Source organism: Eretmochelys imbricata, chromosome 3, assembly GCF_965152235.1.
Source record: "Eretmochelys imbricata isolate rEreImb1 chromosome 3, rEreImb1.hap1, whole genome shotgun sequence".
Taxonomy (NCBI): domain Eukaryota; kingdom Metazoa; phylum Chordata; order Testudines; family Cheloniidae; genus Eretmochelys; species Eretmochelys imbricata.
The window spans coordinates 148,961,419-148,985,663 of NC_135574.1; the positions used below are offsets into that span (position 1 = coordinate 148,961,419).

Here is a 24,245-nt window from a genome sequence, read left to right on the forward strand (position 1 = left end):
CAATCCTCTGTGCAAGGGGTGATAGGGCTTTCACGTGTGAAGCTCTCACCTGAATTTACCGTACTGCCGGTACAGTCCGTGGGCCTATTCTGCTGGGCTTGGGTCAGCACGCTGAGTACACACGACAGAGCCATGGTGGCCCCGGGGGAGAGAGCCATGTAGCTTCCTCTCATAAACATGCAATGGGGGCTGGAGATCTGCTGGTTTCCTCCCGCTTAGTTCGTGGGCATCATGGCCCAGAGGGTGAGCCCTGGAGGGTTGGGATCCACATCCTGCACCCTGGGGAGCAGGACATGTCAGCAGCCAGGCCGGGGCAGCTACGGTTTGAGCATCACTGACCCCTGCCTGCAACCTATGGCCCTAACTTGAGTCCACGCAGCAGCCAGTAACAACAGTCGCGGGGCTGGGGGAGTGAAACGCAGAGCAGCAGCTGGACGGGCTGGGCTCGCCGCTGCAGACGCTGGCCGCCGGGGTGAATGCTGAGCACGCGCAGAACAGAGCCTGCCCCTTTAGAGTTACGGCTCTGGCATCGATTGACTGGGCTGCTGCCCCGCGCAGGCGCCGTGGGTTTGGTGTCATCTTTGTTGTGGGTACCGGAGGCAAGCGAGCGTCCTGCCGCCCGGAGTTGGATGGTGCCACCGTCCCCTTTAGCGATTGCTCCTGTCTGCTGCCGAGGCCGGACGGTGCAGGCGGGATGGCGGAGCTCGGCGGCTCCTCGCCCGCGGGGGGCTGCGGCCGGACCTGGTGCCTCAGGCGAGTGGGGATGAGCGGCCAGTGGCTCCTGCTGGAGAGCGGCGGCGAGGTGAGGCGGGGGCTGATGAGCGGGGGGACGCGGGTGGTGGCGGGGGAGGGGCGGGGGGGTGATGAGCAGGGGGAAGGGGTCCGTGGGCTGGTGGTGGGGGGAGGGGGCAGTGAGGTGTGGTGGGGCTGAGGGCTCCCTGGTGTTCCCCATGTGCCCCAAAGCCACTGTTGAAAAGGGGCCCTGAGCCCTGTAGGCCAGTGATTCTCAACCTTTCCGGACTCCTGTACCCCTTGCCGGAGTCTGATTTGTCTTGTGTTCCCCCAAGTTTCATCTCACTTAAAAGCTATTTGCTTACAGAATCAGACATAAAAATACAAGTGTCCCAGCACACGATTACTGAAACATGGCTTACTTTCTCATTTTTACCATATAATTATGAAATAAATAGACTGAAATTTAAATATTGTACTTACGTTTCAGTGTATGGTGTATATAGAGCAATGTAAACAAGTCATTGTGTGAAATTTTATGTTGTACTAATTTCGCTAATGCTTTTTGTATAGCCTGTTGTAAAACTAGACAAATATCTAGATGAGCTGATGTAGCCCCAGGGGTATGCGTATCCCTGGTTGACTGCTGTAGAGGCAGCAGCCCTTGGGGTATGGGGCGAGGGTTGGTTGGTTTCCATTCCAGCCCTTGTCTCTTCGGTGGTGGGGGGCGTGGTCCAGGGGGTAGTGGTGAGTGCAAGCTCCTCCCACTCACTGGGGGAAGCCACCTCTGCTTTACAGGCGGAGGGTCTCTTTGCTGACTAGGGCAGAAGTGTGGAAATCTTGACAGAGTGGTGGCAGCTTCCTCAGAGTTGCTTTTTAATGGTCCTTTGAATGAGTGAAAGTCTTCTCCAGAGGTGTTACAGGTCCTGCTAGGTGTTAGAGTCCTAGCAGAGAGTTTGTGACCTTTTGTTTCCTCTTGGACATCGAAAAGGCCTAAAATGTTTGCGGGTGGTGATGGAGGGGAAGCAGAATTTTTTTTCTTCAGAGGTTCAGGGAACTGGAGTGGGGGCTTTCTCAATCTTTAATTGAAGGAATGAGATGCTGAAATTCTGACAGATTCCTTCCACCCTGCTGTTTACCAGATATATATTAAACAGAATGGAACAAAAAAACCAAAATAAGGCTTTAAGCAGTGAGTTAATTTCCCCTCTCAATACTAGAAAATCAGGATTAACAAGGCATGAATTCCTAATGTAAGAAACAGGTGAGAATCCTCTGTAAAAATGAGTCTTTCTGATCTGTGCCTTACAGAAGCTAAAAAGGGTACAATAATCAGAAATGACTAATGTAAAGTAGATACCGGTTAAGTAATTTATGTGTGGAGTAGTACTCAGGGCCTTGAAAAAGACATGGTCAATACTGATGTATGCATGTGTAAGTTTTCACTTCCTTGAGGATCATGTGACTTTCTGCACAATTCTGGATTGTTTGGTAAATATGTGAAATGCTGGGTTGTGTTCTTTCATAGTTTCCAAGACCAGAAGGGACCATTGTAATATAGTCTGATCTCCTGTATAACACAGGTCATAGAACTTCCCCAAAATAATTCTCCCCCTCCCCCGTTTGAGAACCTCTATGGTAGACTGAAGAGCCTATTATTAAATATTTGTTTTCCATGTAGGTACTTACAGACTGTAATCAAGTCACCCGTTTACCTTCTCTTTGTTAAACTAAATAGATTGAGCTCCTTGAGTCTATCACTATAAGTTTCAGAGTTACAGCCGTGTTAGTCTGTCTTTGCAAAAAGAAAAGGAGTACTTGTGGCACCTTAGAGACTAACCAATTTATTTGAGCATGAGCTTTCGTGAGCTACAGCTCACTTCATTGGATGCTCAAATAAATTGGTTAGTCTCTAAGGTGCCACAAGTACTCCTTTTCTTATCACTATAAGGAATCCTTTAATCATTCTTGTGTTTCTTCTGAATCCTTTCCAATTTATCAACATCCTTCTTGAATTGTGGACACGTATTCCAGCAGCAGTCATACCAGTATCAAATATAGAGGTAAAATAACCTACTTCCTGAGATTCCCATTTATGCCACAAAAGGTCACTTTAACCCTTTTGGCCACAGCATTGCACTGAGAGCACATGTTCAGCTGACTATCCACTCCGACCTGCAAATCTTTTTGAGAATCACTGCTTCCCAGGATGAGGTCCCCCATGCTGTTAGTATGACCTACATTGTTTGTTTCTAGATGTATACCTTTACATTTAGCTGTATTAAAACACATATTGTTTGCTTGTGTGCAGTTTACCAAGCAATCCAGATTGCTCTGAATCAGGGGCCTGTCCGCTCCCCCATTTTTAGTGTCATCACTTTATCAGTGATGATTTTGTGTTTCTTCCAGGTCACTGATAAAAATGTTAAATAGCATAGGGCCAAGAACCAATCCCTGTGGGACCCCACTAGAAACACCCTTTCAATGGTGATTCTCCATTTACAATTACATTTTGAGACCTATCTGCCAACTTTTAATCCCTTTAATGTGTGCCATATTTATTTTACATTGTCCTAGTTTTTTAATCAAAATGTCATCTGTTATCAAATCTAAGTACAGTACATCAATGATGTTACCTTTATCTTGCTGCCTTTGCTATTAATTGTTGGACCACAATGGTATTTTTCATTTCTCAGCATGAACTTTCAAGTTGCATTGATGACTGTCTTTCAGCTGTGCCATACTCTTCAGGTAAATGATGACTCCTGTGAGAGTCACAGGGATTGGAGGAAATAACTAAACTGTTCAGATGCTTTGTTAAATTGACTTAGAGATTGAACAATAAAAAACTTCAGCCTTTCCCAAGTTAGAGGAACCACAACTCCTGCTCTCATTATTCAAAAGGAAAATTCTCCTCTCCAAGTGAGCCTTCAGTGTCTGAACTCCAGCTCAGTAAGAGATTCTAGCTGTCTCAAGTAAGATTGGAGAGTCATACTGCTATACATCAATGTCTCTGTAGATGCTTGACCAACCTGAAGGACTTTATGCAGCTAAAGCTTCTAAGATTGCTCACTTCAGTTCTGAACAAAGAAAACGTGAGGATGCTAGCCTCACGTTTTTTCTGAAGCTTTTATCAGAGACTTTTTACTAAGCGCTTGTCTACACTAGCACTTTACAGCACTGCAACTTTCTCACTCAGGGGTGTGAAAAAACACCCCCCTGAGCACTGCAAGTTTCAGTGCTGTAACCTGCCACTATAGACAGAGCACCAGCGCTGGGAGCCATGCCCCTTGTGGAGGTGGCTTTTTTTTCAGAGCGCTGGGAGAGGCTCTGCACAAGCCACGTTGCCAGTGAAGATGTGCTCCAAGTATTCTAGCCAGAAGGCAGAAGAGGGTTGGTTGTTGGAGTACTCAGTTAAAGGAGATTTGTTATCGGTTAAATCTAGGGTGGATAAATATCAATGTTTTTTAAAAAAAAAAATTAAAAAAAATCAGATTTTTTTAAATTTGGATTTTTTTGATAAAATGCTTTTTGACGAAAAAACCTATCTAAAGATTATAGCTCAAAGATATCTCATCATGGAATAGGGATTATAAATTCTAACTCTATAGTATGAAATAATATATTCATGTAATGTTTAAGAAAAGTTTTGTAAATGAGTTCCAATAGTTCATGGATTAGGGACCCAATCTTATGGTGTTCCACAGGCTTCTGTATAGATTATTTAGGTTAATTTTTCTATCTACTCAATGAGACTCAGTGCTCAATCTAGAAGATACCATCACAGATGCTTAGTTTTGCGGTTCTCAGACTGTGGATTTGTGTTTCCAGAGATAACATGCTTGTTAACAGCAAAAATGTTTTTAAATAAATAATATATAGAGGTGCAAAATAACAGACCTCAACCCTATTGTCCCCCTCAGTTTGTATACACAGAGTCAATCCCTTACCTCTCTCTAAGAGTGCAAAGTTTCAAAAAGTTCAGTGAATAGAAGATTGTTGGGGCAGAATAGATCTGGACAAGGAGAAGAAGTCTGGAGATAAATGTGAGAAGGGAGGGACAGGCAGTAGAAAGAAAAGTGAAACTGTTTGAGTAGCATATTCCAGAAGTCTTGAGGTCTTTCTGAGTGTAGCCTTCATTGATTTGAGATCTACCAGACCAGTCTCTCATGAGAAGGGCAAACCTATAATGGCAGCAGTCCATAAAAGAGACCCAGTTTGGGAATATTTTAATTAAGTTCCCCTGCCTGTGGGTAAGACAGGCATGCGTGCAAAATTCAAACAGTGCAACAAAGAAATGCAAGGCCTGGTTGCCCAAAGGAAACAACATCATGCGGAGTGTTCCTTCTCAGGAGGAAGTCGCGTTGAAGATGATGAAAGGAACATGTCTGAACATGCAGGATCTTCACCCAACAGGAATGCACTTTTATGTAGAAATCCATGATTAAATCAAGTCTTTCTGACTAGTGATTTAAATCATGATTTAAATCACATCCACCCTGGTTAAATGGACACAAATGTCCCCACTCCTAAAACACCAGCGTGCGTCAGGCTTTTTCAAGGCTTCCCTCTAGCTTTTGACTCTTGGATTTAAACATGAAGTTATGTCACATTCAATAAAAGTTATAAGTAGTAACCACTTGTGTGGTTAGTGTTAAACTTACTACTTTGTACCCCAGTAGAAACTACTGTACAAAGCTAATTCATACCATGTGTTTATATTACTGTATTTAAAATCAAAGCAAATCACTCTTTCTTTATTGTTGCTGATGGTGGCTATTAAACTGTTTTTATCTTTAGGTAACTATAGGCCGAGGATTTGGTCTCACCTACCAGCTGGTCTCAAAAACCTGCCCACTGATGATCTCTCGTTACCACTGTGTTTTCAAGCAGAATGCACAAGGCCAGTGGACAGTTACAGACAACAAGGTACTGAGATTGAAGGAGTTTTAATTGCACTGAGAGATATTGAAGATGACTTCCCATTTGGGAGCTGTGTCTTAGTAGCTGCGGGGTCATAGTTATGAAGTACAGGTAACCTTGAGTCATGCTGTAATATAGTCTAACTTGGGTAAAAGACCTATGGGAACATTTGCTTCTAGTTGTGCACCCCGAATCTGGAACTTCATCCTAGCTGAGGCCCAGAATGCAGTGTGAGGCTTATTCATGTCTGACTACAAGGGATACTTCCTGCTTTTAGCTTCTTCTCTTTAATAGAGCACTTTAATGCTATCAGATAGTGAAATGCTGTGGGGAGTATTGGTCCTAAGAGCCTGTCTGTGAACTTTGTATTGCTGTGCAAAGAATAACTATGAAGGCTGGCATTCTTAAAAAGGATATTGCTCTTGCAATGTTAATTAAATGCTGGTGCCAGTTATTGTAGTGGCACAACTATAATTTAGTTTTAATAAACTAAAGTTGGAGATGGTTTTCTGATCATGAAAGTGGCTTTTGATTCCATTGGTGGACATGAAACACATCTTCATCATTTGGCTAGAGTAGAGAATTGAGATTCAAGTTCTAAAATGCCTACTATCTCATTTGCTGACAATGGCAAGTTGCTTGCCCCTTTAATTCAAGTCCCTTTCCCCACACTTTCCTTCAGGCTGGAAAATTATTAAAGTCAGGAAGCTGAGTGAAAACCAGTTAGATGTAACATTTGGAATGTTCTATAGTACAAGTTGACTTATAAAGGATTCAGTTGTAAGGCCAAGAATAGGTGGAGGGACTAGAAGACGTACAATGAGCATTATTAAAATCTCAACCTTAGTTTGTTTTGATGCACACAATACAAAGTGCATAGCCAAGACTCTAAATGCTTTGTATTTTTAATATGAAAAAAAAAACCAGAAAATAACCAATCTCCCATCTACAAATACTAGCTCCAAGAATCCCTCCCTCCCTGAGAGCCAGGAAAAGAGGTGGGCTCTACAGCATGCCCTAATAGTCAACAGATTCCAGTTATTTTGGAGGTGAAATGCAGTGAGAGGAGTAAATTTTAAATGGAAAGATCCCTCATGCCCTATCAGCAGCCCTCTGTCTCCTGCACACAGCCCCAAGTAGCAGCGGTGTTGTACTTTGAATAGAAGATTAGTTACTACAGTCCTTGCAGAGTGACTTGTGTGCACCCACTGGAGACAGTAAGGGAGAGGAGATGTGCTGACCCCAATCATCTGTTCATATGCACCTTCTCACCATGTTAGCTGTAGTTCTCCTTCCACAGAAGTAAATTTCACACTTTTCTTGGAAGGAAAAATAGAGACGAGAAATAGGCTAGATCCCTATAAAAGTAAACTAAAAATAAAAGGTATTAACTTTTTCTTTCCTATACTTGAGACCTTCTGTTTTTACATTTGCTGTTTAAAATTCTTCCGGGTGAACAATGTGTTGTCTGTGATGGCAGCTCCACCTCTGTTCTTTTTGTCCACAAAGGCAAGAAAATACACGGTGAAGGATCAAAGCTCCAGTTTCTGTTCTGGGGCTAGGGTAACTGAGAGCTTCTAGATGATCTGGATGTTGAGGTTGTATATCTAACTGCATTGTGATGCTTCACTTTGTTCTCTCTCAATAGTTTCTCAGTCAGAGGGCATTCTTTAACTATGCTCGTTCTATTTCTGAGAGTGTTGAAATGCACCCCTTAGCTGGCTTGTAGTAGATCAGAGTAGAAAAGGCCTTGCTGAGTCCTGCAGTCAGTTGCCTTGAAATATTTGTACAATACTGCACTACTGATCTCCAAATTTTCCTACAAGTTAGGGCTGGAAGAGACCTTCTAAATCTGTGGTGTCCAATCTTTCTGGGGGGTACCAGTCATCCACAGCAATACCATTGGCTATACCAACCTGTCTTTCATTGGGGCAACAGAGGTTCCTTGTTAAGCTAGGTAGAGGTGTCTACCATACCAGTCATGTAAATCTGAAGTTCTAGTCCTGAAGTATATAGCAGTGGTTGGAAACCATTGTGCTAAATCATCAAATGTTACCAGTGATGAGCTGCCAAAATCTTAACAAAGGGTGGCCTCCTCACCCCACGAGGGGGTCATGGCCCGCTCCCGCCCCCATCCAATCCCCATGTTCCTTGACACCCCCCCTTCCCCGGGACCCCTCCCTTATCCAGCCCCCTCCCCTGTCCACTGACTGCCCCTGGAACTGGGCAGGAGAGTCTCGTGGGCCACCGAAGTGGGTGCCCACCCCGCCCCTAAGAGCCAGAGAGACCTGCTGGGGGGCGAGGTGGGGAGTTCCGGCGGTGCTTACCTGGGGCAGGTCCTGGGAAGCATCTGGCAGGGGCAGCTCCCAGGAAGCATCTGGCAGGTCCCTCTGGCTCCTAGGAGCGGGGTAGCGTAGCGAGGGGGGGAGCAGCGGGAGCGGCCGCTCCCCCCACTGATCACATCAAAAGTGGCGCCTTAGGTGCCAACTCTGTGGGTGCTCCAGGGCTGGAGAACCCACGGGGAAAATTTGGTGGGTGCAGAGCACCCACTGGCAGCTCCCTGCCCCGCGTCCGGCCCTAGGACACCTCCGCTCTGCCTCTGCCCCTGAGTTACGCTCTGCCCACCCCCACCCGGCTTCCCGTGAATCAGCTGTTCGCACGGGAAGCCTGGGAGGGCTGAGAAGCAAGCGGCGGCTTTGCACTCAGGCCGAGGGAGGTGGAGGTGAGCTGGGGCAGGGAGCGGTTCCCCTGCGCTCCTCCTCTCCCCCCCCCCCCCCAGTTACCCGCTGCTGCGCAGGCAGCCCTCCTCGCACCCCCCCCACCCCAGCTCACCTCCACTGCTCCTCCTTGGGCCTGAGTGCGAAGCCGCCACCTGCTTCTCAGCCCTCCCAGACTTTCCGCACGAACAGCTGACTTGCGGGAAGCCAGGGGCGGGGAAGCAGAGTGGGGTGGAGCGTAACTTGGGGGCGGAGCGGAGGTGAGCTGGGGCTGGTGGCGGGGAGGGGAGCTGCCAATGGGTGCTCTGCACCCACCAAATTTTCCCCGTGGGTGCTCCAGCCCCGGAGCACCCACGGAGTCGGCACCTAAGGTACCACTTTTGATGTGATCAGTGGGGGGAGTGGCCGGTTGTTAAATTTAGAAGCCCTTTTAGAACCGATTGTCCCTTGCTGGACAACCAGTCCTAAAAGGGCTTCTAAATTTAACAACCGATTCCAGCGAACCGGTGCGAACCGGCTCCAGCTCACCACTGAATGTAACCCCTTGCTGCACCTGCTGCATGTTATCATCTCTACTGTTCCCTCAAGCTTGTTATCATATTTCTTTGGGATACTTCCATTGCTGATGACACTACAGTCTGTACTGAGCACAATTCAATTCTCAACTTGTTCTTATTGTTAGGAAGTTTTTCCTCTCTTGGTGTCTAATCTAACATAGCCCTCTTTTTAGTATAAAACCATTGCTATGTTATACATCTTCTTGTATGTCTTCTCTTTCCTTTTGTGTTTCTCTACTTTTGTACAGAGCTGGTTTACGTTTTCCCCTCTGCTTTCTTTTTGTATAAATTTAGTCCCTTTAACCGTCTTTCTTTGTAGCCTGTTCTTGAACTCTTTGGTGACATGCCCAAATAAGTGTTCTTGACAAATCATTCCAGTGTGTCATTGATCTCTGTTGCAGAGTCTTTCCTAGGGGCTAGCTCAAGCATTTCCCATTAAGCTTCAGACCATTGTTTCTTCTTTAAACCACCGTAGATAGTTCCTTCCTTTTCTTCCATGTGGTTGCCTAAATCAATTTTATTCTTAAGAGTTGTAGAAGAAAACCCTTACTAATGGTATAACTAAATTTCTCTCTCTCACACATACACACGAAAAAGAGACACTGACTCAGTTGTTTGGGTAGTGCAAAAGCTAGTTAGACAATTTGTTGAATCGTCTTTGAAATATTCTTTCTGAAAAGGTAGGCTTTGTTTGCAGCAACCAAATATAACTTGTGGAGGAGTTAACTTAAATGTACATTGATAAGTTTTGTTTCAGAGTAGCAGCCGTGTTAGTCTGTATCCGCAAAAAGAACAGGAGAACTTGTGGCACTGTAGAGACTAACAAATTTAGAGCATAAGCTTTTGTGAGCTGGGTCATTACACATATCGAATCTATTTCCTTAAGTTAAATATCCTCACACCTTCTTGTCAACTGTCTAAATGGGCCATCTTGATTATCACTACAAAAGTTTTTTTTTCTCCTGCTGATAATAGCTCATCTTAACTAATTAGCCTCTCACAGTTTGCATGGTAACTTCCAACTTATCTGTCTATTTATCTTACTATATGTTCCATTCTGTGCATCCGATGAAGTGAGCTGTAGCTCATGAAAGCTTATGCTCTAATAAATTTGTTAGTCTCTAAGGTGCCACAAGTACTCCTGATAAGTTTTGCTGATTTCTGTTTGTTTTCAGAGTTTAAATGGTGTTTGGTTGAATAAGGAACGTCTTGATCCTTCAAAGGCCTATCCAATAGGTGAAGGAGATCATATTCAACTAGGAGTGCCTTTGGATAACAAAGAAACTGCTGAATATGAATATGAAGTGATTAAGGAAGAATGGGAGAAAGTTAGTCCATTTTTAGCCCCGAGGAATGACCAACTGATGGGGAAACCTAAGGGTGCAAGAACTAAACGTAAACTTAGTTTGGAGGAATCAGAGGCATCTGGAGTAGAAGGCCCTTCGAATTCAAGATCTAAAAGGGACAGAGTGTCCAGCGATAGTGAACCTTTGGGTATTTCATGGGGGAGGGCAGAACTGGCCAAACAGCCAACAGAAAACATGGATGTCAAGCTACCTTCTCCTGGACCAAGCATGGAGGAGGATAAAGCTACAGTGTATTGTAATCCTATGAACTCTGAGAAAGCTATATCTCTTAGCCATAAGGACCAGAAAGCCTCTAGCCTGGCACAGTCTTGGACTGGTTTGGAAATGCTGAGGAAAACCCTGGGAAATATAATGAGGCTGAAAGTCAAGGTGGACGAGAAGCAGACAGCTGTTTTGAGTGTGAAGAAGAGCAGGAAGTCTGGCCAAAAAGAGATCAGGGTGATGGAGCAGGAGCTGCAGGAATTGCAGGACCAGTTGTGCACTGAACAGGAACATCAGCAGCAGAGGGTGCAACAACTGGAGAAGATATTCTATGAGGAGCAGCAGCAGCAGCTTCTGGAGGTATGCACATTTGTATGGAAATTATCATCCATTCCAAAGTATGCCAAACATACAGACCTAGAGAATGGGTAGAAACAAGAGGGGCTTGACTAGGCAAGAGATTAGTAATGGGGTTTAACCTCAAAGGCAGGTTCAGCACAAATTGATAGTAAAAAGCATTATTGCCATTTGAAAGCTGAATAGTCTGTGTGAAATGAATATTGTTTCTGTGTTCTCCCTTGTGGTTGTAGAGAGGACAAGGACTGAATGGGTCGTTGAGACTGAACTCCTCTTCTACCTCTAGACATAGGTTACCAGGTCAAGACTGAGTTGCATTGGAAGCCCCTTCCCATTCAAGCAGGAGAATCAGTGGGCACTGCTATTCCATTGATCCAGATTGCCCTTCCTGCATTTTATTCATTAGACAATTTCCTTACCTGTAAATACGGTTTCCTTCACAAAGTGCTCAATCTGGAAGTTTTACAGGCCTGTATACATTCATGCAGATAAGTAACTAGCTGTCAGATTTAAAAAAAAAAAAAAAAGTTTTGGTCTCTGTCTCTCTGTACTTGAGTTTGTTAACAAGTATGTTTGAAAGCAAGAGAGAATCCAACTGAAAGTGGATTGGTCATTCTGCCTAGTAACTGGGAACACCCAGGAAAACCTATTGGTCCAGATAATTGAACATTTCATTGTAGAAACCTTGCATACAGGAAGACAGATGATTCTCTCTCTCTGCCCATGCTGGAGGAGGGATCCAAAGCAGAGGTGGGAGTTGTCTATAGTAATTAATCTCTTTAGATGTTCCCAAATGGAGTTAAAACATTTCCATTTCCCCACTCACAGCCTATTACTTCCCTTTCTCTGCCTTATGAACATTTTAGTCCCATTAAAGCTAAAATAACTTGGAGATGTTTCAGATATTTAATACCGAAGGATATTGTCTACAAAGAGTTATAATGTGTGAGTTTAAATGGCTCTGATCATTCAAGAGCCTGGGAAGCACTGAATGTGAGATATTTCTTAGGTTTGCTTTACACTGGCGACACTTCCTTAATTAATCTGTTTCGAACATGAGAGAAACTCCTGTTTTCTCTCTTCTCCCTGTTCCTCTAGCCCAGGGGTCTCAAACACAGGGCGGCCCGTGGAGTTATTTGCTGCGGTCCGCCAAGCTCCCAACCCCATCCCCCCGGTGTTTTTTCCTGTGGCTGCCAAGCTCCCCTCATCCCCCGCCCCCAGCGCGTCGGGTCCCTGCTCCTCCACCTACCTCCAGGCACTTAGCGCTTTCCATGAGGGAGGGGGAGGAGCTGGGAGCTGCGTGCTCAGGGGAGGAGGCGGAGAAGAGGCGGGGCAGGGGCAGGGATTTGGGGAAGGGGTTGGAATAGGGGCAGGGAGGGGTGGAGTTGGGATGGGGTGGTGACTTTGGGGAAGGGGTTGGAATGGGGGCAGGGAAGAGGTGGCAAGAGGCAGGGCCTCATGGAAGGGGTGTAGTGCGGGTGGGGCCGGGGGCAGAGGGGTGGGCTTTTATATCTTTGTATGAAAAAGTGTCAGTGATGTGGCCCTTGGGCCAATGTACTAGTCCTCATGTGGCCCTCATGGTGATTTGAGTTTGAGATCCCTGCTCTAGCCCAAAGGTAGTCAATTGGCAGACTGTGGGTCAAAGCCGGACTGCCAGACACTTTTGAATGGACCCCAAAATCTTTTTATTTACTTATCTTTTTTTTTTTTATTATTATTATTATTATTATTATTTTTCTCTGGAGTCTGGACCGTGACCATATCTTGACAAAAATAATTAACTAGCTGTTCCTGACCTCTTTATATTGCTTAGTTTGGTTCCATAATTGTTTTTCTTCCTCCCAGCAAAACTCTCCTTTTGTGTCTTATTTTTTCAGGGAGTGAAGAAGCAGCAAGGGGAAGAGAATCTGAAGGAGCAACTGGCCCAGGTTCTGCAGGAGGTAATTTACTACAAAGCTAGGCGTGGTCCAGCTGTGTAATGTGGGGAATGCCTAAACTTTGCCTGCTATTCCGGCAACTGGCCAGGAGCCCTAGGACTGTCCCTCAGGAACAGATTGCAACTGCTTTTCGTCTCTGTGATATTGGTGACAAGTTCCACACTCCATGATAATTGGCAAACAGAAATACTGTGGAAAAAGAGCAAAAATACACTAAATACAATCTAAAAGCTTTAGGTAGCTTCAATGAATATTTAACTTCTCAGTTGGCTGAACCTTTGCTAACTGGCTTTTTATAAGCTAGCTGTCACATCTCTAGCTGCTGCTTTCTTTTTTCTAAATCAGCTTTTATTGGCACATGTCATGGTATTTCCATGCAGTGTTGTTGTAGGATATTAGACAGGCAAATTGGCTGAGGTAATATCTTTTATTGGACCAACTTCTGTTGGTGAGAGACAAGGTTTTGTGCTACACAGAGTTCTTCAGGTCTGGGAAAGGTATTAAGGCTTGGTCTATACTACAGAGTTAGGTCGACATAAGCTACCTTATGTCGACCTAACTATGTCAGGCTATGTCTTCACTGGCAAGTTTTTGTGCCCCCCTCATTCTCCCCTTCAGTCGCTGGAAAAGCTCCGGGTGAGGATGGGCACCACCGACACAGGGAGGGTAGTGTGGACATCAGCCACCGCAGTAATTACTGTGGTGGCTGTAAGTTGACCTAACATACCTTGATTTAAGATTGTAGTGTAGACGTGCCTGAGAGTGTCACAGCTAAATACAAGATGAACAGATAGTTTAGCATAAGTAGTTAGCACATATTTGATGGGACCATTCAAGGTGAAGTGGCCCATTAACACCCCTTTAGTCATAGGACAAAAAGTGAGATTAGTGGGTTACAGACTGTTGTTATAAACCATCAGTCCAGTGTCTTTATTAAGGGGTTTAGGTTTATTTATACTTGTATTTATATTTTTTCTAGAATGACTAAAATAAAAGAACTTTGTTCATCTGTTTTTGTGTTTAAATACCAAAGTAAATTAATGTGAATGGGACAGCTCTTGTGTCTCCATTGCTCCTTGTCCTGGGATCTAAGCAGGCAGCACCATCTGCTCCTCCCTGAAAGGAGCCCAGATTTTTTGTTAGGCTCAAAGCCTACTTAGGTTAAGGCCTAGTCTACATTAGAAGCGCTACTTAGGCGCCGCTGCAGTGCGTCTGGTGAAGATGCTCTTTGCCGATGGGAGAGCTCTCCTGTCAGCATAACAACTCCACCTCTGCGACAGGCGGTAGCTACATTGGTGGGAGAAGCTCTCCGGCCAGCATAGCGCTGTCCACACCAGCTCTTGGATGTGGTTTATTCGCATCCCTGAGCGACATAAGTTATACAGAAGTAAGTGTTAGTGTAGACAAGGCCTGAGGTATGGATAAGAAGCTAACTAGGGCTATCCTGGTTATCCTCAGCCCAAGGAGACACTCCCACTGGGAGTTGGAAAACCCTGGAACCTCTTGGGATTTAACCCCCAAATTCTTATGTCACTACCTGATAAGATAAGAACGGCCATACTGGGTCAGACCAAAGGTCCATCTAGCCCAGTATCCTGTCTTCCAACAGTGGCCAATGCCAGGTGACCCAGAGGGAATGAACAGAATAGGTAATAATCAAGTGATCCATCCCCTGTCACACATTCCCAGCTTCTGGCAAACAGAGGCTAGGGACACCATTCCTGCACATCCTGGTGTAGTGAGGCACAACTGGGGTATGATTTATATCTCCCCAGAAATGTACTTCTGATAAACTGGGTTTGTATTTTCTAACCTATACTGAATTCAGTGACTAACCCATCTATTGATGTATTACATAAGGGTATTACCCTTTTTAACTGAGAGTCTGTTTACTTAGTGCTTGAGTTTTTTCCAGTTGTGCGTTACCGTGTGGCCTACATTTTACTTGCTTATAGAAGACTGATCCTTTTGATTCCTCATCTAAAGAAGTAATTGGAGTCCTTAAGCCCCTAGGAGTTGGGCTCATGTTGCACTGATTCATTAAAAAATTGGCAAAAATCTGTGAGTGATCAGGATGGTAGGGAGCATGTACGTTTCATTGGGGCAAGTTATGAGAATCTCTCTGGATTTATATTTTCACAGCATCGTGCCCTGATGGATGAGCTGAGCCGTAGCAAGAAGGATTTTGAAGAGATCATTCAAGCAAAGAATAAAGAGTTGGAAGTGACTAAGGTACTGAACTGAAATTGATTTTTCTGTTATGTTCATTAGAGCAGCACAATTTGCTGCCATGGAGGAAACAGGTTGTTCAGTACTTTCCTTAGAGCTTCCGATTGCCTGGAGCAGTGGAAATCTTGTATATTGAGGAGGTGACTGGCTTGCTTTCCGGATGACTGGAAAAGATGCCTTGTTTTGACAGTCCCCTACATGGAGTGGCACTGTGAATAGGCATTAGTGGAGGAAGCTCAAACCCAAAGAGAGAGTGCAGAGCAGAGAAACGTGGCACAATGTGCAGGAGCAGTGGCCCAATCTTTCCTTCCTCAGAAAAAGCCCTACCGAACTGAGTGAGTTTGAAAACTAGTGTTTCACTTTCTGTTAAAGTTCATACAACTAAAACTGCATTGAGCTTCTATCTGGGACTGAAAACAGCAAAGGAATTGACTGAATTAAGGCATGTCTCCTCCTGCACTAGGGCATGATGGAAAGCAATCGAGACAGCTCTCTATTGTGCCTACTCTAGGAGGACATGGCATCTCCCATCTTTGGCTGCATTTCCTTTGACTTTCGGTTCCTTCAGAACCTTAAAATTGTTTTAAATGTAGCTTTGGTTGTGACTTTCTCCATTTTACTTAGGAAGTAGACCAGATGCCTAGTATACCTTGGTGACTAGCAACCTGTTACATTTCACTCTACATCACTTTATGAGACCAAGGAAGCATCTTAAATTCCCAAGCTTCTACTTGTTTTTTTGCACTCCTCCATTTGAACCGTTTTGGCTGAACAGATACTTTCTATTCCTGCTGCTACAATAGTTCTTCTGACCTTAGACCTTTTATGCCAAGTTCATCCTGCGGTGAATTTTTGCTTCAAGGAAATATCCTTTAAGTAGTTAGGAAGGATCTGGAAGATATTCTGGAAAGCCTGACTCAGCTTGTACCTTCTTCACAAAAGTAGGACGTCAGTAATTGTTGAAACTATGTATTGTAACAACTATCTCTGCAGTGTCTGGGATTGTTCTCTGTACTGCTGTGGTTGCTGATTTGAAACCCTTTTCTTCTCCTCTCCATATAGAAAGAATGCAGACCTGAAACAAGAAAACCCTGGGATTGTGTGCTGTATCTGTCTCTTTCCTCCACTGCTCCTGCACCCCATCTCCTGCCCTTATTTAGTAAACCCTTTGCTCCTCAGCAGGTGACCATGTGTGTCTTCCTTACAGGAGGAGAAGGAGAAGGCGAGAGCGCAAAAGGAGGAGGTTTTGAGTCAGATGAATGATGTACTGGAGAATGAGCTGCAGTGTACAATCTGTTCTGAACACTTTATTGAGGTACAGTAACTGACATGGCTTTGTTCAGAAGGGAAAGGATTTAAGAAGCTTTTATTTTCAAAAGTCAAAGCAAAGTTTTTGTTGTTGTTGTTGTTTTTAAGTTTCTTCCCTTTAGATCTAGGAAATTATTCACACTGACCCAGATTTTTGTGTTTTGCTCCCCTTGCTGAGTATTGTCACTTTCTATTGTCAGTTATACCTACCCAATTACATTGAATTAACTGGGGTTGCATGGCTATAACTAAGGGTAGAATTTGACTCCCCTTCAGTAATCCTAGAAGGGACACTCAACTCAGATTAGGCCTGAAATGTAGGCTATTAAAGCATGAATAGAAATGTTTATTTTCATTTCAGTGGGTCATTTAGAAATTCCTTCTTAGCAGTTGAAACCTGAACACAATGACCTTGTTCTAGTCTCTGAGAATCAGAAAATTAAACTCCATCTAGTTTCACTATGGAGTGGTGCCTCAGGAAATATGCTTTAAATTGAAAGCATGGTCTAGTGTTTAAGGCTCAGGACTGGAATTTTGAAGTTCTTGGTTCTCTTCCGAGTGCGCCACAGATTTGCTGTAATCTTGGGTGAGTTACTTCATTTACCAGTTTTTCCATCTGAAAAATAGGGATAATCTTTACGTAGCTTGTCTTGTAAGGATTGGTGGTTTCATAAGTACTGTGTGATCCTTAGACAGCAGGTACTAAAGAAGGGCACTAATATTTTCTCTAAGAGGAAATGCCCATATGATGTTTTGCTAGTTTCACAGGATTTTTTTTTTTATCCCAATCTCAGTGCTCTGATGGTGTTCTTCCTCTTGACCTCCACAGGCTGTCACTCTGAACTGTGCACACAGCTTCTGCTCCTACTGCATCAATGAATGGATGAAACGTAAAGTGGAGTGTCCCATCTGCAGGCGGGAGATACAATCCAAGACGCGCTCCCTGGTTCTGGACAACTGCATTGACAGGATGGTAGAAAACTTGAACCTGGAGATGAAGGAGCACCGCCTGGCTCTCATCCGAGAGCGCAAAGGTGAGAGGTGGGTGGATGAGGTGTGACAAATGCTGTCTCTGTCTCCGTGTCTTTAACAGAACTTCCTTTGGCACTTGTATACCACAGGAATGCACTAGGAATGCACAGAGTCCTGGGAATGAACCTTTATTCCTATATGAGGTTACGGCTGTGTCAATATTTCCAGTAGATTTTTCAGAGGTTAGGATGGGAAATCATTTCAGAATATGTTACATAGCCAGATTGTTGCATTGTAAAATAGTTTGAGGAACTTTCTAGAGACTATATTGTATGAACCGTACTAGTCAGGGAAGTGGGAAGACTTCACTACCTGAGGCTAAGCAGTATTAGTTTATTTGGTGATATTTTTAGTAAACTATCATTGCTCCGAGCAGGTCTTGAAAAATCTACCAAGTGACTTCTAGACAGTGGGTTAAACCTACTGGCTATAGGTCAATATGAAAGCTGAGTGGTGGGAGGGCTGGTTGGCAAGTTCCACGGGCAACATGCCAGGGAGAAGCGTGGCACCAGCACACCGTTACTGGATATTGTTTTCTAATCTGCTTTTTTAGAGGAGTAATTTATAGTTGGCATTGGATGGGAGACCGCTGAAGATAACTGGAGTGCTGCGTGTAGTGTTGCTGATTCAGCAGGTCTCACTCTTCCTTCTGAGTCAATATTGAATTTAGTGCCTCAGCATGATTGAGGCACAAAACCATGGTCCTGTCCACTTGTCATTAAAACAAGACTAGTAAGGGTGTGAAGCTTGATATCCTGCCAAAATTCCAATGTGGGTAACACCATTCTACATCCCTGTTTCAAATCTCTTTCTAGAGCACCCATCACTACTATCTAGGTGCTGAAATACAGAATTTATTCTCCACTGCTCTTCCTAAAAATGGTTGTTGCTGTGTGCTGTTAAATCACTACTTGGTTCCCCTTTAGAGGTGGGTGCATGATCCCTTTTATGTATAATGTGTACAGCTCTTTGGGATCCATCCTAACGAAAGGTGCTTTTGAAATATTTCAGATCCTCCTTGGTGAAACAGAATGACATCACTAGACATTGTCAATGCTAACCTGAAAAAAACCACCTTTAGCCAAATCAGTCTGATTCCCTCAGAAAATGCTGCACTGCTCAGAGGCTTTCCAGCACTGCTTCATGGATTGCTTTCATCTCTGCAGAACTGACTCTGCTCAGGTGTAATAGCCTAATATGCACATCTGTAGAGTACACCAAAGCAGCATTGAAGTGTCTTGTCGTGGAGTTAACGGTGACCAGATGAAATGGTGTCTTTATGGGAATCCACTTCATTCTCACGTACAGGAAATCAGTGGTTCTCAAACATTTTATCCTTTCCTCAGGCCCCAACTTCATGTGAGCCCGATACAGTGTTTAACTATTAATTGAATACTACGGCAAAGAAAGCGTTATAATAGCCTTTATTTTGACACATTTCAGTGAGATGGATGAGCTTGTTTCTATGCAGTGGTGGAAAGATTGACTGAAACTGGAATGAGCTCCAGTTATACATGGATTCCAGAAGGGAACTGGCTGGGAGACAGGCTCAACAGGGAATGATTAGTTATATTTCAATAGTACCTAGGAACTCCAGTCAAAGATTAGGGCCTCTGCAAACAAGTAACAGCAGACAATCCCTGCCTCAGCAGGCCCATAGTTTCCAGAGGCTTGAATGGAGTCATTGTTGTCCTCCGAAGTCTTTTGCTCCTTGATGCCCCTCTCTGACTTTGTTCCTTTTCACCCTCCTTACTGATAAGGCCCTGAGGTAGCCAGCTGCTGCAATCTCCTCTGGTGACTCCACATTGATTGGTACCAACAAGGGAGCATTTGGTTGGGTACCAACAGGGAGAGCATTAACAAGAGGTGAAGAGAATGTCTCCTTGCCCTCAGTGCTATTCCTGCAGCCCTGTTGGAACTGGAATACGCATACAAGAAATCAAAGAAAATCCCATTCATGTTGTTTTTTCAAGATTATAAATAGAAAAGACAAGCCCCACCCAGATGGTCTCCAGACCTACAGCTTGAAAAACTTGCTGTAAAGCGTACGGTGTGGCAGTAAGAGGAGGTACTAAAGTTTCAAAGAGAATTCTAGCAATTAGCACTGACTGTAATCTAGCCACCAGCTAACTACAGTATCTGTGTATGTTTTGAATGCAGAGAAACAGGATGTCTTAGTGAACCCAGCCACGGACAGTGAGAGCAGTATCATTTCTTCTATCTATTCCATCTTGTCGATGAGCAGTTATGACAGTGATGACTTTGAGGAGGACTCTGACTACGATGATATCTATGATATCTATGGTATCTGAACTCCCATATCACAGATTGGATTGCCTGTGAGCCATGCAGAATCAACCCAAGTGTGCTTGGATCTACTGCTGTCAGAGGTGAATGTACTGGATGTTTGGAAAGATAGGCGTTGAACAGCCTGGAATTCGAGCTGCAGACGAAGAGTGTTTATCAGAGCACTGTTTTTGTTTTTAAATGAATGTATAATTTCTTGCCCTCTGAAGCATACAAACTGGAATTGTGGGGGTAAACTAATGCGTGTCATGCTAAGTATGTTTACATACAAACTTTGATTTCCATGATCACTTGTGACCTGATCAGTAGAATAACGTCCTGGTTTCCCTGCATGCTCCGCTGCTTGTCTGCTGGGTTGAATTACACCTATTCAAATGTTTGTCTGTTTCCTTTATTTCAGCTAGTGGAGAGAATGGATAGATATTTGAGCAGGCCTGCCATTCCATCCAGCAGATAGCAGAGGTACACCTAACACACCAGTACAGTGTCAGTTTAATATGGGTTTTCTTTGTGTGATTTTACATGACAGCTTGACTCATGCTCGTCTTTGTGTCGTTAAGCGGTAACACTTGGCTGACTGTACCTGTACCGTCCTTGGATCCTAGAGTGCTCAGTTCATTGTAGGTTGGGGTGCTGGGTCTCTGGCTACTCTACTGCTGTCACTTATTTTCTGTTAGGTAGAGATGGAGAAGACTGAATTACCCAAGTGTCGGCCTTAACCAGTGCTGTACTCTTGCTCGCAAAGCATCTTAGTCATTCTCTTTCCAGGCCTTTTCCTGCTTAAAGGAGGCGGGAAATGAGCACATCTAGGAACAATAACTTAAAAAACCTAGTCAGTCCCTGTCGGAAGCGGAGATAACTTTTATCTCTTCAGAAGTGCTGCTGCTATTTGAGTTAATGGAATGTCCGGTGGTCCTGGTGGGGAGGTAGCATCTGTGGCAAAACACAAGGCAAGAAGGGGGAAAGTACTGTATCTACATATTTTTACTGTTTACAAAATGTTGCTGTTCAGCTGGGACATAACACTAGCCTTGCAGCAAAGAAAATCCTCACTGAAGAGCTGGTGAACAAATCTTGCCTCGTTTTTGCAAGCACCTGACTGTGAAGTTCTGTTTTCATTGGCCTATATACTTGAGTTAGTTTTGTTAGCTGAAAGGTACTGTTTGAGTGTGTGAGAGAAAAAAAACACATTTATCTGTAGTAGTATTTCTCTATCCATGTGTACGTATGTACCTGTTTCTGTATTTCTCCTGCTTCAAAGAAGAGAAATGTGAACCCACTTCTGCTGTTCTGCCTGCCACACCCAGAGACACAAACTTCATTCTGCTAATTACTTTTGACTTTAATGATAAAAATGGGTCCTGATCTCGTTTTTATAGATCTGGTTGCTTAACGTTAAAAACATTTTCCCTTCTGATAGTCATAGCAGCCTTAGCATTTTACTGTTTTTATGAAGTTATTCCAAAAGACTCGTTCATTCAGGGAGTTGTACGATAAATCACACAGACCATTGTGCCCTGCATTTGTTGGGGCAGATAAGCCAACAATTTAATATAGTTAAAACACACAGCACCCTAACCCTGGGGATGTAGTATTTCTTAATTTAAACTATCCTGTGCTAAAGAAAAGACTCACTGCAGGAATGTGTGAAGGGTGCTGCCATTCCATGAGGCAAGTGTGTCCTCCTGACATGATTTGTGTGATCAGGATTGTAACAGGGACAAAATGTCTGATCTAGGAACCAAGGTGCAGGTAACTATCACCCTCCTTAAACTTCAGTATAAGGTTTCTCTCCTGCTGTGGAGGAGCCAACACTACCTTGAGGTTTTCTGCTCTCCTGTGCTCTTGACATTCAGTTCCTACATGCATATTCTCTTTAGAAGTGCTAGTCACTTGCGGGGGAGGAGTGTCAATAGAGGATTGGGAATGGTTGACACTAACCCAGGTCTCTCTGTGGAAGAAGGGGATCTGTTTCCATCTAACATGGGATAAACTCTCGGGAGCCCAAGGATTACAGATTTCTTCTATCTGATGTATTTTGCCATGTTGCTGTATTATTCTTTCTGCCTGTTTTATTTTTACTAAATATATTTATTTTGCTTCTTTGCTATTTCTGTCATTGTCTAATTATACCTGTTCCAAAACTTAAGTCAAAGAAATTAATTTCTCAGGGTGTCTGTGGGTGGTTTCTATTCTTCCCTAAAGCCAGTTAAAACCACAATGCAAGGAGGACTAGGATTAATGAAATCTGCTCACCTTCCAATACTGTCAGTAGTAGGTGCATTGGGTGTAGATGAGATGATGTGATAGACCAGGGCATTGCTCACCTGCATGTACCCTTTATCAACAAAATAGCCCTTCACAACTGTAAATTTCCCCCCTTTAAAATTAAATGTGCTCTTTGCAAGGAGCAGAATAGCAGAAACACACTGAGGACAGACTATCCAAGGAACAACCATGTGAAAAGTGAGTTCTGCTAAGTAGGGTTACCTTAACGGGCACCAGATTGTGACAGCAATATTTCAAATGGAGCAATAGTTGGCAGCTTCATGTATTTTGGGTTCTAAGGCACAAATAGAGTTCTTCGTCCAATAGATATTAGTAAAGCATGTAAAATAAGATTTACCTTATGGTGGTGACAGAATACATGGCCTGGTAAGTGAAAACTCTGGAAAACAAGAGTAAGGCTAAAACCTGGCATCTTGCATTTAACCCTTTCCAGTTTTAAGGTCCTTGGTAAGTCTTAGTCATCGACCTTGTTCCTGATGCAAGAACATAAGAACGGCCATAGTGGGTCAGAGCAATGGTCCATCTAGCCCTGTAACCTGTCTTCCGATAGTAGCTGGTGCCAGAAGCTTCAGAGGGAATGAGCGGAACATGGCAATTCGGAGTGATCAGTCCTCTGTCATCCAGTCTCAGGTGCTGGCAGTCAGAAGTTTAGGGATACCCAGAGCATGGGGTTGCATCCCTGACCATCTTGGCAAATATCCAAAGTTGGACCTGTCCTCCATGAATTTATCTAATTCTTTTTATGAACATAGTTATACTTTTGACCTTCACAACATCCCCTAACAACGAGCGCCACCGGTTGACTGTGCACTGTGTAAAGAAATACTTCCTTATGTTTGTTTTAAACCTGCTGCCTGTTTATTTCCTTAGGTGACCCCTCGTTGTCGCGTTAGGTGAAGGGGTAAGTAACGCTGCCCTGTTCACTTTCACCACACCACTCATGATTTTATAAACCTCTGTCCTATCTCCCCTCAGTCGTCTCTTTTCCAAGATGAAAAGTCCTAGTCTTTTTAATCTCTCCTCCTATGGAAGCTGGGCCTAGCTCCACCTCTCCGTCCAGCCCTAGGCAGTAGCCCACGGGGCCTTAGGGTTTCTGCGTCCATGCAGAGAGACTGCCAGGGCCAGCCCCCAGAGCGGAGTGGGGACAGGGGAAAGCCGGGTACCCCAGAGCGCCGCTCTGCTCCTCCGGCTCTAGCCCCTCCTAGTGGCGGGGCGTGGCCCAAGGATGCCCCGCCCCGCAGCGGCGGGCCCCGACTAATGGTCCCGCCCCCTTCTCCTTCCTCCTCATTTCCCTCCCGTCCCCGCCCTGTTTTCAACCCGCTCTCGGGTCGCCCCGCGGCCCTAGCGGCTCTGGGCGCAGGCGCGGAGCCGGCTCATACGTCACTGGCAGGCGCCAGGAGAGAGGGAGGACCCTGAGCGCGACGGGGAGCTAGAGAAACGAAAGTGAGCGGAGCGGAGTCGGCCTGGTTCTCTCGCCTCCGCCGCCTGCGGGCCATGGTGCCGGCCTGAGACCCCGCCCCAGTGAGTGCCGCCCGTGACCCTCAGCCCTGCCGCGCCCGCCGCCCAAGGGCCTTCCTGCTCCCCGTGGGGAGCTGCCGGGGGTCGGCGTTTGCCCCAGTCCCCAGGGCCTGGCTCTTGCGCGGCGGCTGTGCTGTGCCTCTTCCGTGGTGCCCTGCCCCTCCTCCCCTCCCCCCATCGCGGGCGCGCCCGTGCTCCCGGCCCGCGGAGCGCTCCCGGGGGCCTGCGGTGGAAAGAGGCTGGAGAAACACGAATCCCTGCGAACGGTGTCCCGCTCTGCGCTGCCCTCTGGGGACGCCGCCCTGAGAGCAGACTGCGGGCCCCCAATGAAGTGGGCCCCGTTGGGCTAATGAATCTGGCGATGCTGCGGTCTTTTGTGAAGGGCTTTGTACGTACCTCCTAATTCCGAGTAGGAGAGAATCGCTGGCACCTGTGGGTCTAATTTTGCCATTGGTTACAATCCCGCAACATCCACTTACATTCGCGACATCCCTCGACGTGTATCTCTTGGCAGAACTGTGCTCAGTTCCTTCCTGCTGACGCTACTGTAAGAGTAGCTTCAAGGCCCCGTGGCTCCACCTGGGTGGATTTTTAGGCTGGATGGTTCTGTGGTCCTGTCGGACCGTTAGCGTTCAGTTCTTTATTTCCTTGGGTTTTAATCCTGTTAGACTACAAACACTGATATTGTTTGTTCTTCGTGTTAAATATTTAACTGAGATTCCTGCAGCACTTCACCTACCCCAACAGAACCTAGCTCTTGCTCTTAAGTAG

At 45.0% G+C, this 24,245-nt stretch overlaps 2 protein-coding genes across 10 annotated transcripts in view; both read left to right on the forward strand.

Annotated features, from left to right (window-relative positions):
- The first annotated feature begins 682 nt into the window (after positions 1–682).
- RNF8 (ring finger protein 8) lies at positions 683–21,781 on the forward strand. Of its 7 annotated transcripts, XR_013345700.1 has the most exons (10): positions 683–802; positions 5,533–5,661; positions 10,105–10,857; positions 12,732–12,794; positions 14,934–15,023; positions 16,228–16,335; positions 17,158–17,369; positions 18,176–18,288; positions 18,372–19,428; positions 19,521–19,657. XR_013345700.1 is itself a non-coding variant. In XM_077813601.1 (9 exons), exons 2-9 carry the CDS (start codon positions 3,430–3,432, stop codon positions 19,670–19,672), a joined length of 1,554 nt encoding a protein of 517 aa, XP_077669727.1. In that variant the 5' UTR covers positions 695–802; position 3,429; the 3' UTR covers positions 19,673–21,781. The 7 variants fall into 7 exon arrangements, 3 of the variants coding, with proteins under 3 accessions (XP_077669726.1, XP_077669728.1, XP_077669727.1); XR_013345699.1 differs by having other exon boundaries at positions 18,176–19,428; XR_013345698.1 differs by lacking the exon at positions 18,176–18,288.
- Positions 21,782–23,333: 1,552 nt separating this feature from the next.
- The window catches only part of CMTR1 (cap methyltransferase 1), a 56,923-nt gene continuing 56,011 nt past the window's right edge, over positions 23,334–24,245 (forward strand). For all 3 annotated transcript variants that reach the window (XR_013345702.1, XM_077813603.1, XM_077813604.1), the window contains exon 1: positions 23,334–23,477. The gene's annotated coding sequence lies outside the window, so the exon portion shown is untranslated. The remainder of the gene's footprint in view (positions 23,478–24,245) is intronic.

Bases quoted from the DNA above. Each gene is read 5' to 3' on its own strand.
- RNF8 (XM_077813600.1), top strand. From the start codon at position 695: ATGGCGGAGCTCGGCGGCTCCTCGCCCGCGGGGGGCTGCGGCCGGACC. The intron at 10,858-12,731 runs GTATGCACATTT...TTATTTTTTCAG, and splicing joins AGCAGCAGCAGCTTCTGGAG to GGAGTGAAGAAGCAGCAAGG. The intron at 15,024-16,227 runs GTACTGAACTGA...TCTTCCTTACAG, and splicing joins AAGAGTTGGAAGTGACTAAG to GAGGAGAAGGAGAAGGCGAG.